This window comes from Kwoniella dendrophila, chromosome 8 (assembly GCF_036810415.1).
Source record: "Kwoniella dendrophila CBS 6074 chromosome 8, complete sequence".
NCBI classification, from domain to species: Eukaryota; Fungi; Basidiomycota; class Tremellomycetes; order Tremellales; family Cryptococcaceae; genus Kwoniella; species Kwoniella dendrophila.
Genome location: NC_089483.1, coordinates 1,481,224 through 1,495,884, shown reverse-complemented (window position 1 = coordinate 1,495,884; position 14,661 = coordinate 1,481,224). Strand labels below are relative to the sequence as shown.

The 14,661-nt window shown below is 35.3% G+C and overlaps 7 protein-coding genes across 7 annotated transcripts; 5 read left to right on the top strand and 2 right to left on the bottom strand.

Moving 5' to 3' along the window:
• Window positions 1-30: 30 nt before the first annotated feature.
• Window positions 31-1,248, top strand: L201_006374 (uncharacterized protein; the record flags this gene model as incomplete). Its single annotated transcript, XM_066222093.1, has 3 exons — window positions 31-357; window positions 503-588; window positions 756-1,248. The coding sequence occupies 3 exons, from the start codon at window positions 31-33 to the stop codon at window positions 1,246-1,248; spliced, it is 906 nt and encodes a 301-aa protein (XP_066078190.1).
• A 1,793-nt stretch (window positions 1,249-3,041) lies between these two features.
• L201_006373 (uncharacterized protein) lies at window positions 3,042-3,913 on the top strand (the record flags this gene model as incomplete). The annotated part of the gene is made up of 4 exons (XM_066222092.1): window positions 3,042-3,389; window positions 3,486-3,552; window positions 3,635-3,778; window positions 3,876-3,913. 4 exons carry the CDS (start codon window positions 3,042-3,044, stop codon window positions 3,911-3,913), a joined length of 597 nt encoding a protein of 198 aa, XP_066078189.1.
• A 312-nt stretch (window positions 3,914-4,225) lies between these two features.
• Window positions 4,226-5,685, bottom strand: L201_006372 (uncharacterized protein; the record flags this gene model as incomplete). Its single annotated transcript, XM_066222091.1, has 6 exons — window positions 4,226-4,346; window positions 4,423-4,517; window positions 4,619-4,824; window positions 4,918-5,125; window positions 5,225-5,386; window positions 5,509-5,685. 6 exons carry the CDS (start codon window positions 5,683-5,685, stop codon window positions 4,226-4,228), a joined length of 969 nt encoding a protein of 322 aa, XP_066078188.1.
• A 1,147-nt stretch (window positions 5,686-6,832) lies between these two features.
• Window positions 6,833-7,713, top strand: L201_006371 (uncharacterized protein; the record flags this gene model as incomplete). Its single annotated transcript, XM_066222090.1, has 3 exons — window positions 6,833-6,918; window positions 7,068-7,548; window positions 7,612-7,713. The coding sequence occupies 3 exons, from the start codon at window positions 6,833-6,835 to the stop codon at window positions 7,711-7,713; spliced, it is 669 nt and encodes a 222-aa protein (XP_066078187.1).
• Window positions 7,714-8,486: 773 nt separating this feature from the next.
• L201_006370 (uncharacterized protein) lies at window positions 8,487-9,794 on the top strand (the record flags this gene model as incomplete). Its single annotated transcript, XM_066222089.1, has 1 exon — window positions 8,487-9,794. The coding sequence occupies one exon, from the start codon at window positions 8,487-8,489 to the stop codon at window positions 9,792-9,794; it is 1,308 nt and encodes a 435-aa protein (XP_066078186.1).
• A 515-nt stretch (window positions 9,795-10,309) lies between these two features.
• L201_006369 (uncharacterized protein) lies at window positions 10,310-11,469 on the top strand (the record flags this gene model as incomplete). The annotated part of the gene is made up of 2 exons (XM_066222088.1): window positions 10,310-10,918; window positions 11,005-11,469. The coding sequence occupies 2 exons, from the start codon at window positions 10,310-10,312 to the stop codon at window positions 11,467-11,469; spliced, it is 1,074 nt and encodes a 357-aa protein (XP_066078185.1).
• A 337-nt stretch (window positions 11,470-11,806) lies between these two features.
• Window positions 11,807-13,767, bottom strand: L201_006368 (uncharacterized protein; the record flags this gene model as incomplete). The annotated part of the gene is made up of 5 exons (XM_066222087.1): window positions 11,807-11,853; window positions 11,940-11,956; window positions 12,081-12,353; window positions 12,475-13,319; window positions 13,450-13,767. 5 exons carry the CDS (start codon window positions 13,765-13,767, stop codon window positions 11,807-11,809), a joined length of 1,500 nt encoding a protein of 499 aa, XP_066078184.1.
• Window positions 13,768-14,661: the final 894 nt, after the last annotated feature.

Below are 14,661 nucleotides of genomic sequence, written 5' to 3'. Positions count from 1 at the left end.
TAGCTGTTGCTTCGTTTCAATCCCACCACCATGCACCCTTCAACACAGTTATATAAAACAGCAGCTGCTCAAATCAAATTATCACCTTCATTAAAATCGTTAGTCAATTCTTCGGGTTCATTACCTACAGCAATACCTGCACCTTCATTTTCTGTTACAAGTAAAGTATTTGATGGAATAAGATCAAATGCACCTCCATATATATCGAGAAAAACTTGGTTAACTATAGGTACAGCAACTTTGATAACTGTTAATTCACCTGAAACATTATGTCAATTATGGGATTATGCTGGAAAGAAAGTTGAAGATGCTGGTATTATGAGAGAAGTTGGATTGAAATGTATTAGTTTTAATGGTGTGAGTTGGATGTGTCTCCTTTCCGTATTATGAAACCATATATGAATATTTGAACTATAGATTAGGAAATCATAATAATAAGCTTGATATCTCGAAAAATCATTGCTAAATTGAAGCAAAGAAGCTGATAATAACCCAAAAATAGATACCACGTACAATCAATGGTTTAGGTGCTTTGAGAGCTCATTTACCTGAAGACGTTAAAAAGGCTTTACCTACAAAGGCTTATCGGTGAGTGATGAACAGTTCTTTGTGTATAATGTTATTGAAAAGCTAGTAGAGGTACAACTGTCAAACTCCTTCGATATATTCCAGATACCGAAGCTTCAGTGGGGATGGTCATTTATGTGTTCAGAGCTAACTCCTTAAGTCGTGATCTTACTGTATCATATATATAGACAACCGGACGAATCTAACATATCAAGAATCACAAAACAATCTAGAGAATTATGGGATTCAATTTATACACCATTTGAAAATAAATTGTTAAATAAATTAGGAGATTCACATCCTGATTTACCTATACATATATTAAATTCACATTATGGACCATTATTATCCGATCCACCAAATTTAGAACCTGAAGAATATAAGATTGGTAGAGTACTATCTAGTATAATAGCTATAACTTGTTTAAGAACTCAACGTGGTGTAGGTCCACAATTATTATCACATGTTTTTGGTTTAAAAAAAGCTCAACTTACTTTAAATCCCCCCTCTAATAAAGAAGGTTCAAATGAAATTGATAAAATAGCTCAAGAAGAAAATTGGTTATGTACAGATCAAGGTGTTACTTGGATTTTAGAATCAGCAGATAAATTAAGTCAAGTTGTAACAAATGGAGAAATCACTTTTGGTGGTTCACCAGGATTGGACTCAGAATCAGAATGATTAACAATAGATAAAGACATTCTATGGAATAACAATAATTAGTCATCTTAAGTTATGGTATAGTATACTAGGGGACAAGCATTATCATATAGAATAGAGTACGGCAAATATTCCATGAATCAGATATCCTCATACAGTCTAATTCAGAATGCCATTAATGTAAACATGGTTGGATGTCTTGCAAAATCCCACTATCGGATCCACATAGCATATCTTGTACAAGCTCACTCTCTCAGCACTTTGTTTAGCGATATATTGGTTGCGCGAAGTTCACGTCAAGATCCTTCACTTGTTTATGTGATTCTGTTGCCTTGCAGACCTAAGTCAACAACACAAGAGTTAGCAAATGAAAAAGAAAGGAACTGATGATCAATTTTTGCGATTGATTGGTAAATTTACTGGAACTCGATTGGCACTTATCCCATGAGATATACTCGGTCTACTCAGCGCGGTCGTTATGTTCATCAACCCTGTATACACGATCATCTTCGTCGTAAAGCTGCATTGTAACAGTACAGTACAAGTACAGTACTCGTCCAGTGTAGATCTCTTCCACCTTAGATCGTTCACGTAACGTGGCTCACTTAGAAATAGATCACACACAGAAGTAGATCAGCAAGTGAAGAAAGAGGGAATATGCAAAGGATAACTGCATGGATACCTTCATTGGCATGTCCTAATCTCCTCATGGTTGTCTGTAGTCCTGCAAAGCTGAAGATGTATGTGTGGACAGCAATACAAAAACCTTACAACTTTTCCTATGGTGGCCTGATTTATCTCCGAGGGTGATCTCTTTGTAAGTGAGCCACGTTAAGCCCTTTCACCCCTCACTACTAGCGGTTCACAATGACAGGATTATTTTAAATAAGGTCTATGAGATAATCTGACTACAGTACTCGTGCTATATACACAGTTAATAATCAGAGATAGAGCCCGAATCCTTGAAGATCGTCCACAAATTAAAAGGTGAACAATTATGGGGTATTTTTACTTTCATACAAAACGCGTCACGTCCTTGTCGTTGACTTCTTTACAATCCCTTTGCATTCCTTTAAAATTGCGATCGCGTTCCTCTTCGATTAATTTGTTGTTCTTATTTTAACGTAACTCGTTCTTTTGGTTCTTTTGTGCCTGATCGACCAAGGTATTTTGATAATTTTTACCGTACCGTTTGTATCTTAGCTGAAGGGGGGTGGTTCATTCATTCCAATTCAAAAACCGAAATTTTGGAAAAAAAACCAACCAAAACGCCATTCAAAAATAGAACAACCTTAATTTTAATCTATCATAATTAAGTTAACCTTACTAATGGATTATATACGACTTCCTGTCGGGGAAGTTAGTGTCTCGTTTAGGATTTTGGTTAAATTAACATATAGTATACTGTGTATGTATACTGTAATTGCAGTCAAAATTAAAATACCGGTAAGGTAGTATATCCTAACATACCTTACTATAGTGTTGATAAGTTAATAACAACAAGAAGAAAATAACAAAGATGATAGCGCTAATATAATTGTATATAATGGAAAAAGAACGCGACTACGTTGGTTAGTCGTAGTTGAAATCCTGCCTCTTACTGATGATTAACAATATAATAAACTGACTGATTCGTCGTCATTGACTTTGTGAACTACTACGTATTTTCTTTATCTTCTTTGACTTCGTATATCCAACTACAATATACACTCTTTTCACGATAATATACTTGTTTCCTTTATCCCTCTCTTACACTCTGTTTCACACTTGATACCTTTTATTCCTTCATACAACTCAAGCTGATACTTGACAAAATGCGATTACTCATTCTCACTTTACTACTTTCAATCTTATCAACAATCTTAGCATTCCCAACAAATCCAATATCAAAGCGTGATGAAACAATAAAAACTTCATTATTCAGTAAATTCGCTTCGTTCTTATCTTCTTCTTCTTCTTCTTCCAATCCAAATCCTGATATATATTATGGTGAAGATAATAACGGACAAGAAGATAATGGCGAAGAACAAAAATCCTCACCAAATTATGATACATCAAGGAAATCTAAAACATCTTCAAAATATTTAAAATGTTTTAAGGAATCAGGTAAAGAAAGGAATGGTTTTGCTCGTTATTCAGGTTGGAAATTGATTGGTGATGATGTAAGTTTTGATCCGCACCTTCATGTTCGGTACCAGCTGCCGGAAACGAAGAAAAGTTCTTTTTGCTGATTGTTGAATCCTTCATTAATGTTCTAGTTAAGTGGTCCATTGCCCGTTTCACCAAGAGATAGTTGTGTGACTTTATGTAATGCTTATGGTGATGGTAAGTTCGGATCTAAATCCTCCCTTATATATAGTATAATACCGCTTGCTCTTGCTCATGACGTTGGTATCGTTCTGTATAGCATGTCAAGGGATTTTCTTCGATGAAGAGGCAGATAGATGTTATTTAAAAGGAAGTAAATCAACAATATGGAAATTTATCGAAACTGATAATGAAGAAGATTCAATTAATTTAGTCGGTGGTTGTGCAGCTTGGTCACAAACAGGTAAGTTGTAAATCTTCCTTCTAACCAACCCAAAACCTCTTCATCAGGTAACAATTAGTAATGAACGATGTGCTGAATGATCATGCGTCTGTTATAGTACCGGAAGAAATGGATGATATCTGTTGTAGAGATTAAAAAAACCTCTTTTCTAATTATTAATTCTCGTTGTTCTCCTTTTGTATTACGTTTCACTGCTTTCTTAGGGTTCCTCGTTTTCGATTCATGCACATATTGTTTTCATTCCAACAAATCTCAATCCGCCCAAATGGCTTGGAAGCCCCAGATTAAGTAGAAAAGCATAAATCCAGATATTGCATAAGGAGCGTCATCGTCGTCGTCGCTTTAGTAGTACGAAAAAAACTTGAATCTTGAAGAAGAACTAAACATAGCAAGTACCCAAAAAAAAAACCCAAACGGTCAATTAAACCTCATTCAGATAGATTGGTATCAAGCTTTAACGCAATGCCCATCTAAAGTTAGAGTCCATCCTTTCTTACAGGCAAAAGCTGTACATTTCGAATCTGAACAAGTTACAGCACCTCTTGGGATACCAGGTAACGATGTGCAACTGACGAATTAAAGATGGTGATTAGCGAGTCTCTTTATTTACGAATCTTGCTGGATTGATTCGAATTTTGACTTACTCTACACCGACAGTAGCATTTAAATTTGGATTTTGATTAAATTGACCTAAAGAACAACCTCCACAAGATTCTAATTCTTGTGTAGTATCGATACACTACATCAAGGTTATTCATGACAAACATAAGTTTTTAAGGTCTTCTTTGCATTTTCGTCAAGATGCACGAAACAAAAAAAAAAGGATCATCAGAAACTTACCTCGAAAGAATCTCTAAATTCATCAACATTACAAGCTGTTAAAGAACCTGGACATAAAGCTTTTCTTTTACCATTAATTTCTTTAATTAATCTTTCTTTCATTTGTCTTTTTGCAAAAACTGAATTAACTACTGTACTTTGAATATGTTCAAATACCGCATATATATTATAATCACATGCTGCTCTATATTTATTTGAATATGCAGCTGTTCAATTAATGAATGAAACAGTAAGTTGTTTATCAGTAACTCTGTTGATTCGGTTCTAACTAAATAAATGGATGCATTTCAATGACTCACATTGTGGACCACACCAACAATACATTGTTGCACCATCTGCATCACCTTTTAATTGATAACTTGACATACTATAATCTGTACAAGCTTGAAAACAAATTTCTGGATTTGCTACTACACCAATTTCAGTTAAACCTGATATCTCATTCTCAGGATCTTCTTGTAAGGAATAACATGCTTGTGTTGACCATGTTGATGCAGATACCCATACCTGAGGACGATGATCCATATGAACAGTTAGGAACCATTGTATAGAATCCATCATCATTCATTCAAGAGAGAGATACGGAGAAAACATTGAAAAACTTACATCATAATCTGTGTCCGCACAACGTAATGTTTGACTGTATTCTTCTGGCATAGCAACTTCAAATTGACTTGGATAAAATATATCACTACACATACATTCACCTGTACCCCAAAGGTAATATGACCACATGTATTGTTTATTTTCATTATAATAACATTCTTGCTAAAGGTGTAAAGTAGAGTATATAAACAGAATATCATCAGTGTAGATCTTTTTTTTTGGTATTTATATGTTGACGGAAAGACTTAATGAAATTCACAAAAGGGAGGAAAAGAAAAACTCACAGCGCAATCTTCTGAAAGACTGAATTTGCCTTCTGGCTTGAAAGCGTCTGTAGGAGTGAAACTAGTTTTAGCACATCCTACATATGTACCATATTGATCACGTTCTTGCGCTTGAACCTCAATTGAGCCTATTAGAAGAGTACTGGCCAAAAGAGCGATAGATAATTGATTAAACATTGAAAGGGACGGTATGAGCAGAAAACGATTTGATAGTATAGATAAATAGAGATGGAAGGGGGGATGTTAAATCGATTTGCATCTTGTCTTGTTTACTATAACTTATATGTTGCTCAAAGCGTCATGTAGCACATACAGTACGTCGCATGATTATATCATGTTACGCTATGCAAAATAAACAAACAAACAAACAAACAAACAGTAGAAGTGAAGAATAAACATAGCGAACAAGCAAACAAGATGATTTTACCAAAACGCCAAAAGCTTTTTGCCAAGAAACCCAAAAACTCGAGGATGATCATCGGATGATCGTTCACCTTCAAGGCACATTAGTCACCTTTTCAGGGGTGTTTACCCAAAACAAGCTTGTTCAATGCACATCGCGGAATTCGGCTCGAGTTCGTGCTTGATTTGCGTTTCAACCAGTAACTCTTTGTTGAAAAGGTCCAAGTACTGTACACATTCTACGTTTCAAACCTGAGAGACGTAGGATATCCGGTGAAGTACATTACATACTATCTTTGAAAAGCCTACATACCTGTACTAGATGGAATTCATTAGATGTGAAATATTGTACATTTGATTCGCCAGAAGGTATTGACATCTTTTGGGTAAAGCATTTCCTCCTAAGTAGAGTACGACAGAGTAGGGTGAGTTGTCATTCTGTCCGCTAACACTCATATGAATTGATAATGTGTGTAGGTACAAACGGGTAAGGTAGGCGAACTTTTGTGCGGAATTCTCGATGCTACAGTTTATAGGTAACGAAATTCAAATAAGCGAACTACGAATTATTTTCTCAAGTCTTCTATATATATATATATATATATATGTTTTAAAGGATACATGCAATTAATGTACAATATGACAAACTCGCTAGTACGTCATATCATTGACTTCTATGATATACCAAACTGACGCCCAAAATGACCCTTTCATTCTATTGAGCCTCCTTTGCTATAGCACAAACATTTATACGGTGAAAGGACTAATTTTCAGTAACTCATATGTTCAAGTACCGACTCAAGATATATATATAGAGAGAGAGCGTCTATTGGAACTTTGATAGGCCCTTCCAGTTTGAATGAACTTATGTTAATCGCTTCATCTACAAACGCTTGTCATCACTCCTCATTCAAATACGACAATGTCCGAATCTTCTACCACCACTGTCCATGATACAGCAACCAAGATGAATGTGCTTAAAGATGACATCGAATTTGATTCTCAAGAGTAAGTCGGTAAAAACTTGGAAATATTGGATAATAAGTTAAAAACTCTTTTAAAAGCGCTTTCTCATTCATACCGTCGTAAAGCTGACGCTCATCTGAATCTGTCCTGCTAATCCGTTCCGTTATTCACTTTGCAACTCTTGAGAGTAGGGCACAAGGGTATTATATGATGATTACAGATATAACTGATGATCCTGATCGATTGTTCGATGAAGAAGATACTGAACATTCCATATCATTATACTGGAGAGAACCTAATTCAGGAAAATTATCAGGAGGTACTTTTGACAGAGTTGGAAATACAACCTCTTTTACATTTTCTCAAGATAGCGAAGACGATCGAAAACAGGTTAAATATCGAGGTTCCGTAAAATCATTAGTTGAACGTATGAGTAACGTGGAGCCTTATAATAATTTAACCAAACCTGAAGTCTTTGAATTACCTTCTTCTACCAGTACTAATACTCCTCGTAAATTGATTAAAGTTCAAATGCAAGAAACTTGTCATTCGTTAGCTAAACAACGTGAATCTGCTGTAAAATCTGAAGAGAATTTAGCAAGGTGGCAAAGGAAGAGGGAATGGCAAAAGTCGGTCGCTGAAGCAGATACTCGGTATCATGCTCAACAAGCTGTGAGTCGTATTGGACAAAGCATAATTCAGAAAGACTGATCTTAAAAATTAAACGTTGTATAGGCAGCTGAATCAGATTCGAACAAGTCAGGAAGTGGAATAGGTACTCGAAACCAACCTGAACCTTCATTCACAGGTTCAGTCAAGCGATTTTTTGGCATGTAGATCTAGTATTTTCATTGATGCGATGAAAGACATCCTTAATATCTTACTCTACCGTAACTTATGCAGGCTGTTCTCTTTTAATACTTTGACGCCACAAAGTAAAATATCTCCTATCTCCTGTAACTTATACATATAGCTTGTAACTTATATAATTCGTTTATTTTGCCCTGAAAAAGGAAGAAGGAAGGAGAAGAAGAAGAAGAAGATCTGGATTTTGAGGTAACATATTGATAATGTACGCGGGGTCTCCATATTATGAGGTCAAGTGTCTCTTTGCTGGATTTTTTAACCTTTTTAGCTTAGCTTTTCGCTCATAATCTCACAGCATCACTACAAAATGAATAGAATAGATAGGCAAAGACCTTTATCTAGGTTTTCTTTCATTCACTGTTCTCTTTTCACTTTCCACCTCGAATCTTTCCTAAATATGTAGCCTTCCATCTGATCTCTTGACAAATCTACTCTGTATTACTTGTACTTCGTTGTATTTTCTCATCTTTGTTGTTTGTTTCCACCAAATCATCGTTTATCTGTTTGTACTCCTTGTAAATCACGATCATCATCCTTGCCCTCCAGAATACCCGTACTCAAGCCAACATCAATCCCTTCGAGAGTCATTTCAGTCTTATACTTGTCGTCAATCTTACAATTGTAACTTTAATCTAACTGTACTTTACCGTCTTCACCGTAATCACTACTTCGCCGGTATATCTGACAGAAGTTTACCGAAGATAACATATTCAGCAATCATCTGACTACATCCTCTCAACATCATGACAACCTCAAACACACCTGTTACTATTCTCATTGATAGTGAACCTCGAACACCCGGTAATTCAATACGGGAAAGGTCAGATACTATCCTGACAACATCATCAGCCGACTCGTTTCCTCATATTCAAACCCCTCAAACGTCATCCATACTAGGTGTTTTAAATGGCAACACCGAAGAGCCATTCAAAAGAATCGTAGAGTCGCCTACTGAGACAACATATTTATCTCGAAATCGTCAAAATAGCTATGGTTTTAGTAGTGCCTACCTTTCAACTTCACCGGACATCGAACCGCAATCTTCATCGTCACAAAACACAGCAGAGGATTTCTCATCCCTCATTCTAGAGAGTCCCATCAACCTTGTTGACACCGCGCCATCAGCTGGAGTGACCTCTTCAAACATTGCCAATAAAGACTACGAACATCGTCTTAGTATATCAACGAATGAAAGCTCAGATAGTCCCGATGTATCGATCGGTCGAGGATCCAAATTGAAAGCGGCCGTCAGAATTAAATTAGAGAGATCCCGATCTTCTTTCAAAAGTTTACGTAGATCAAAAGAATTTAACGATGATGGATTGGAACATAGTAATTCCGGTTCTTCCACCAATGTTGGTGGGTTAACTCCTATTGCCATTACGAATGGTAGAGATCAAGTGGTACGACCGAAAAAATCTCGACTAAAATCCCTATTGACTATGTCTCGTACTCCATCGTCGGCCTCAATCAAATCAACTAGTATGCTGTCGACCGGTCACACCTCTCAGGAGGATACTACGGCAGAATTCGCAGCTCAGACAGAACAGGCTATATTGTTCCAAGCAAATCACCATGTCGGACATCACGAAGTTACTGTGCGAGATTTCGCTCATTCACCTCCTGTCATACCCCCAATCGCTCACACTCGCCATTTTTCGGTAGATGGGCTTAGTCAACAAGAGGGATCTGGGACATGCATGATTATCCAGAAAGCATTACCACCACAGCAGAATGTAGTTTCCGAAGAACAGTTGTCACAAGATCCGACACCACCAGCTCACCCAGTACGAATACATCGTCCTCGTGCCGCTTCCATGCCTCTTCTGAATACAACTGCGTCAGAATTACTAGTAGAGGGGCCTGAGGAGATTGAAACTGAGAAACCGAACTACTTTGATGCTGTATTGCCTCGTGAATTGAAGGTCATGATATTCAAAACATTGGTCGATATCCATAAAGCTGAAGGTGGGAATATGAGATGGAGTGGAGAATTAGGAGGACGAAGAGAACTTATCAAATTTAGCAGGGTGAGTTGGATCAATTTGTAGCAAAGCTAACTTTATAGGTGTCTACAGGATGGCAACATCTTTGCCTTGATGGTCAACTTTGGTCTAAACTCGAACTTACTCCTTATTCCCATGTCATGCATCCCAACACAGTCAAAAGAATCGTCATTTCCGCCTTACCATTCATCACTGAACTCTCACTTCGAGGGCTAGACCTAATCCATGGTGGAATCCTCATTCCTTATCTCTCACCATTTGACTGGACTTCAAGTCCTCGATCAGATCGCTTGGCGGTTTGGCTACCCAATTTACGAATACTCGATCTTCGGGGTACAACAAGATTGAGCTCTTACGATATATGCTCAATTATATCCGGCTCACCAGGCTTGAAGAGTATCAATTTAAAAGCAGTCAATAGTTGTACTTCGGAAGTTATACGTACTTTGGCAAGATCAACCCGTCAACTCGAATCGATAGATGTATCTAGATGTACAGAATTGACATTGGGAGATATGATTTTCCTAATATCCACTATGGACGATACACAAGCATCAAAAATGAGATGTCTTCGTATCGGTGGATTAAAGAGTTATGGAAGACACGCTTCAGAGTTATTACCTTTGATAGTTAAAAGATTGATCAATTTAGAAACATTTGATGCTCAAGGCTGTACGCATTTGTTTGATGAAGATTTTGAAAGATTTACCAATATGTTGGAAGGATCAGAGAGAGAAAGTCAAATTAAACATTTGAATTTATCTGGATGTACAGCACTAAAAGGGAAATTTTTACATCATTTAAAAGGTAAATTACCAAATTTAACTAAACTGGAATTATCAAATTTATCTTGTATATTCATGGATCCTAATCATCATTCAAATCAACCTGATAAAAATGCATCAGAAGTAGGTTTAATCAATTTCATTAAAACGATACCGAAAATTGAAAGAATTGATTTAGAAGAAACTGGTAAATTTGGTGGCATTTCTGATTCATTTTTAGATATACTTTCAAGATATAGATCATCAGTAGATTTCGATCTTGATGATCAGCCTATAAGCAGAAATCTGATGGAATTAAGGCTTAGTCATGCAAAAGATATTACGTGTGAGGGTTTAATTAAATTTATCAAGAATACCCCTAAATTGCAAATACTGGAAGTGGATGTGAGTAAATGTTTATCGAACGATATATTCACTAAGTGAGAATTTAAGTTTTTGACTGATTAAGATTTTACTTCATCTTTGTACAGAACACGTCGGCTGATCAATCAGTATTAGAGACATTCATAAAACATAATCCTAAAGGTGTAATATCATTGATTGATTGTAGGACAATCTCCACAGTATTTTACGATAAAATTTCTGATTCATGCAGAACTAGAATAGGTGTTAATCAAGAATGGGAATTTACACCTTTTCAATATAATTCGAAAGAATCGAATAATGATTTGATAACTATAAAAACATTTCCTAGTTGGAGAGATGTAAAAATACCTAAAGATTGGAAAGAAGTAAGAGATGATCTAGATAAGAAATTTGAATGTCAAGCTCAATTTGATAATGCAGATGAAGAAAATATAGGCAAGGGAAAAAAGAAAGAAGGAAAGAAAAATAGTTGGTGGTCTAATTCTAGTAATAATAATGTAAATGCCAATGGATATTTAGAAGATGTTTGGGATGAAAATCATCCTCCTAGAGGTTGTTCTGTTATGTAAAACGCTTTTGGTCATTTCACCAGGCATTTGCCTGAAAGTTCTGGAGAGGTTTGTCGTTGTATTTGGATTGCTTTTCTATTGTAAGTTATTAGACGTATATACATACATATGTCATATTCAAACGGTCGTTAATAACAGTTTATGTCCCACAAAACTTTTTTTTTTTTTACGATATACATGTATTGCGTATTTATACATTATGATTGGAATTTATGCTAGATTATTGATTATATAGGTTCTATTTCCTTTGTATTACACTACATTGACAATTGTCTAAAGATACATATAACGAGAGTCGGGAGGAATATAAGAGGGATTGAAACGTAAATGTAATCGATTAATTCTTGAGCACTTCTGAAGCTAATTGTAAACCTATCGCGGGACCTATTATGATTTGAATGAAGAAGATGATAATGATTAGTTATGATCCGAAAATATGATTAAGAATAGATTTGTGTCGTCAGATTTACCTTGAGTTGTATTACCACTAAAAAAAAAAAAGAAAATGATCCATAACATAACAAACAAGATGAGGTGATTTTAATCAATCAGTTTAATCGAATTATCATGTATCATTTCCAGAAATATCATCAAAAAAAAAATATGCTCACCCAATCCCAAACCATATCCCACTTATATCGACATCCAAATGTTCTGATAAATTACCAAAAAAAGGTCTTTCTAAAGATGGCGATAACCATTTAATCTTTGATAATGTTAAAGTACCATTTGATGAATTGAATTTTGGTATTATCTTTGATATGTAAGATAATAAATCATCATTATCACTACTAGAAGAAGAAGGTGATTTCCCATCAACGATGACTGATAATTTCGAATTTGGATTCGTATCTGGGGTGGGTTGATTAGGTGATAGTCGAGATCTATAATATATATATATACATTAGTACAATATTGTAAAATCTAGTTTTTGGCCTTTTGTTTTTGTTTATAATTAAAGTAGATTATAGTGCATATATCATAACGAAATACTACTGTACTCACATTAAAACTTTTCCATCATCTCTAACTATGATTTCTATTTTTCCATTTTTCTTCTTCTTCTTCTCATTATTTGTATCTGATGAAATTGAACTTAGATGAACAGCACAAGGTTTTAATTTTTCTTTAGGTTTTAATATAATTGTTTCCCATTGTTTATTTTCAATCTCTAGTTGTTTAGGTATTGGAATTTGAGGATTATTATTGAAAAGCTGTAATTCTTTTAATAACAAATTAAACTTTATACCAGGGGATAAAATTATCGTATCACAATTTAAATGTACGATTTCTTCTATACCATTTATAATTTGAATTACATTTATACCTTTTACTTTCCTTTTCCTTTTATGTTTTACATCCACATCCTTTTGACTAGTGGTGGTGCTGGTGAAAGTAGACGTTATAGCATTTGTTATTGATGATAAAATATTGTTGTTGTTGTTGTCGTCGTCATCATTATCATTATTTTCCAAACATTCTTCTTGATTCAGATCTGTATCATCAATGTTCTGTAGATCTGTATCATCAAAGTTCTCATCATCATTCTCGTCAAATGTTAAACTTGTTGCTTTAGCTATAAGTAATGAAGCTCCAGGATAAGTTAAAAATAATCCACATAAATGCCTTGTTAAATCTGATGGTTGACATATTGCTGTTGCTGTTGAAGCCTCTTTATTATCGTCATTATTTGAACTTTTCACTGAGGTTATTGTTGATGGCGGTAAGAATGAGGGAATACATGCTGAAGCAGTGGATGATGATGATGAATAAGAACAAGAAGGTTGATCAGAGTTACCATTCAGCTGTGAATGCGTTGTAGAGTTCACAGTTGAAGCTATATCGGCTTCCTGTATTTTGAAACGAATGTTAATATTAAACAGTCTCGAATTTCATATCCTATAAAAAACGCTCTTGTTCACTATCTCTCATATAGACGCCTCTACCATTGATGACAACTCAAAAATACAGAACACTCACATATAGATCAATGGATTTATAACCCCATTTCAATTCCCCTTTATGATTTTTAGCTAATTTCTGATGTAATTCAAATCCTTTCTTTGTCAATTCTTGGTTTTCGTTATCATCTTGATATTTAGTTGACAATTGCTTCAACAATCCACTTGAATAACCACTACTTCCTGTACCAACATTTTCTTCTTCAATCAAAGTAATTTTACTTTCAGGATGTAAACCAACTTGTTTTGAAAGGTAATATGCTGTAGATACTCCAATTAAACCTCCTCCTATTATTACTATTTCTCTGACTTTAGGTTCATTATTGTTCGTTGTCATATTATTTGTAATCCTCTATTGGAACTATGATTCTTTCCCTGAGTGAAAGTTCTGAATTACAGATAAAAGTGCCAAGATCGAATGTTGGATCTTGAATGATTATCAGTTACTTGTTATAGCGTAGTACTATTGTACAATAAATGCTGTCAGATTAACGAATTAACGAAGATGGAAGTGAACCTAAAATACAGATAGATGTACTGGTACTGTACAACATGAATGAGTGAATGAATGCATCATCAATCTATAATCAGTAATCTGCTTAAACATGCCATCGCAGATTAACATATTATTCTAACCTCTATTCCCTAAGGTTATGTTTCAGCCTAAAATCTGCTGTATGAGAAGAAGATCGATGAAAAAATCCTGTAATCTTGAAAACTCCAATACAAGATTGCATCTTTCTTGTAAATCGATCGGATCTTGCACAAATTAAGCACAAAACATCAAAAAGGATGATGACGTTTGATCTTCTTCAAATATAAAGATACTACCGATCGTACCTTTTTACCAACCTACTGCATTCAATTAACCTTCCCGGACCGAAACTAAGGGTTCTGTATTCAAGCGGGAGTCACCGATATGAACAGGACAGGGTATACCTCGTGGTTATCACCAAATTACCAAATCAGAACTACTAGCTAAGCTACTGCTAAGGAAGGTGATTATACTGCTGAATTGAGATAGATATTTCGAGCACGAATTCTCCTGCACATATACATCATTGAGTAAGATCTAGACTGTCCAAGAATTATGATAAGCTTGATCTCCTGTTCAACTGTCAAAGATCATGTGGGGGGATTACTTGGATTGCGCTCAGAAGATATGATTGATAAGCAATTGACAGACATGATGATTATGTACTGGCTCATACCGCACATTTGGTGATGAGAT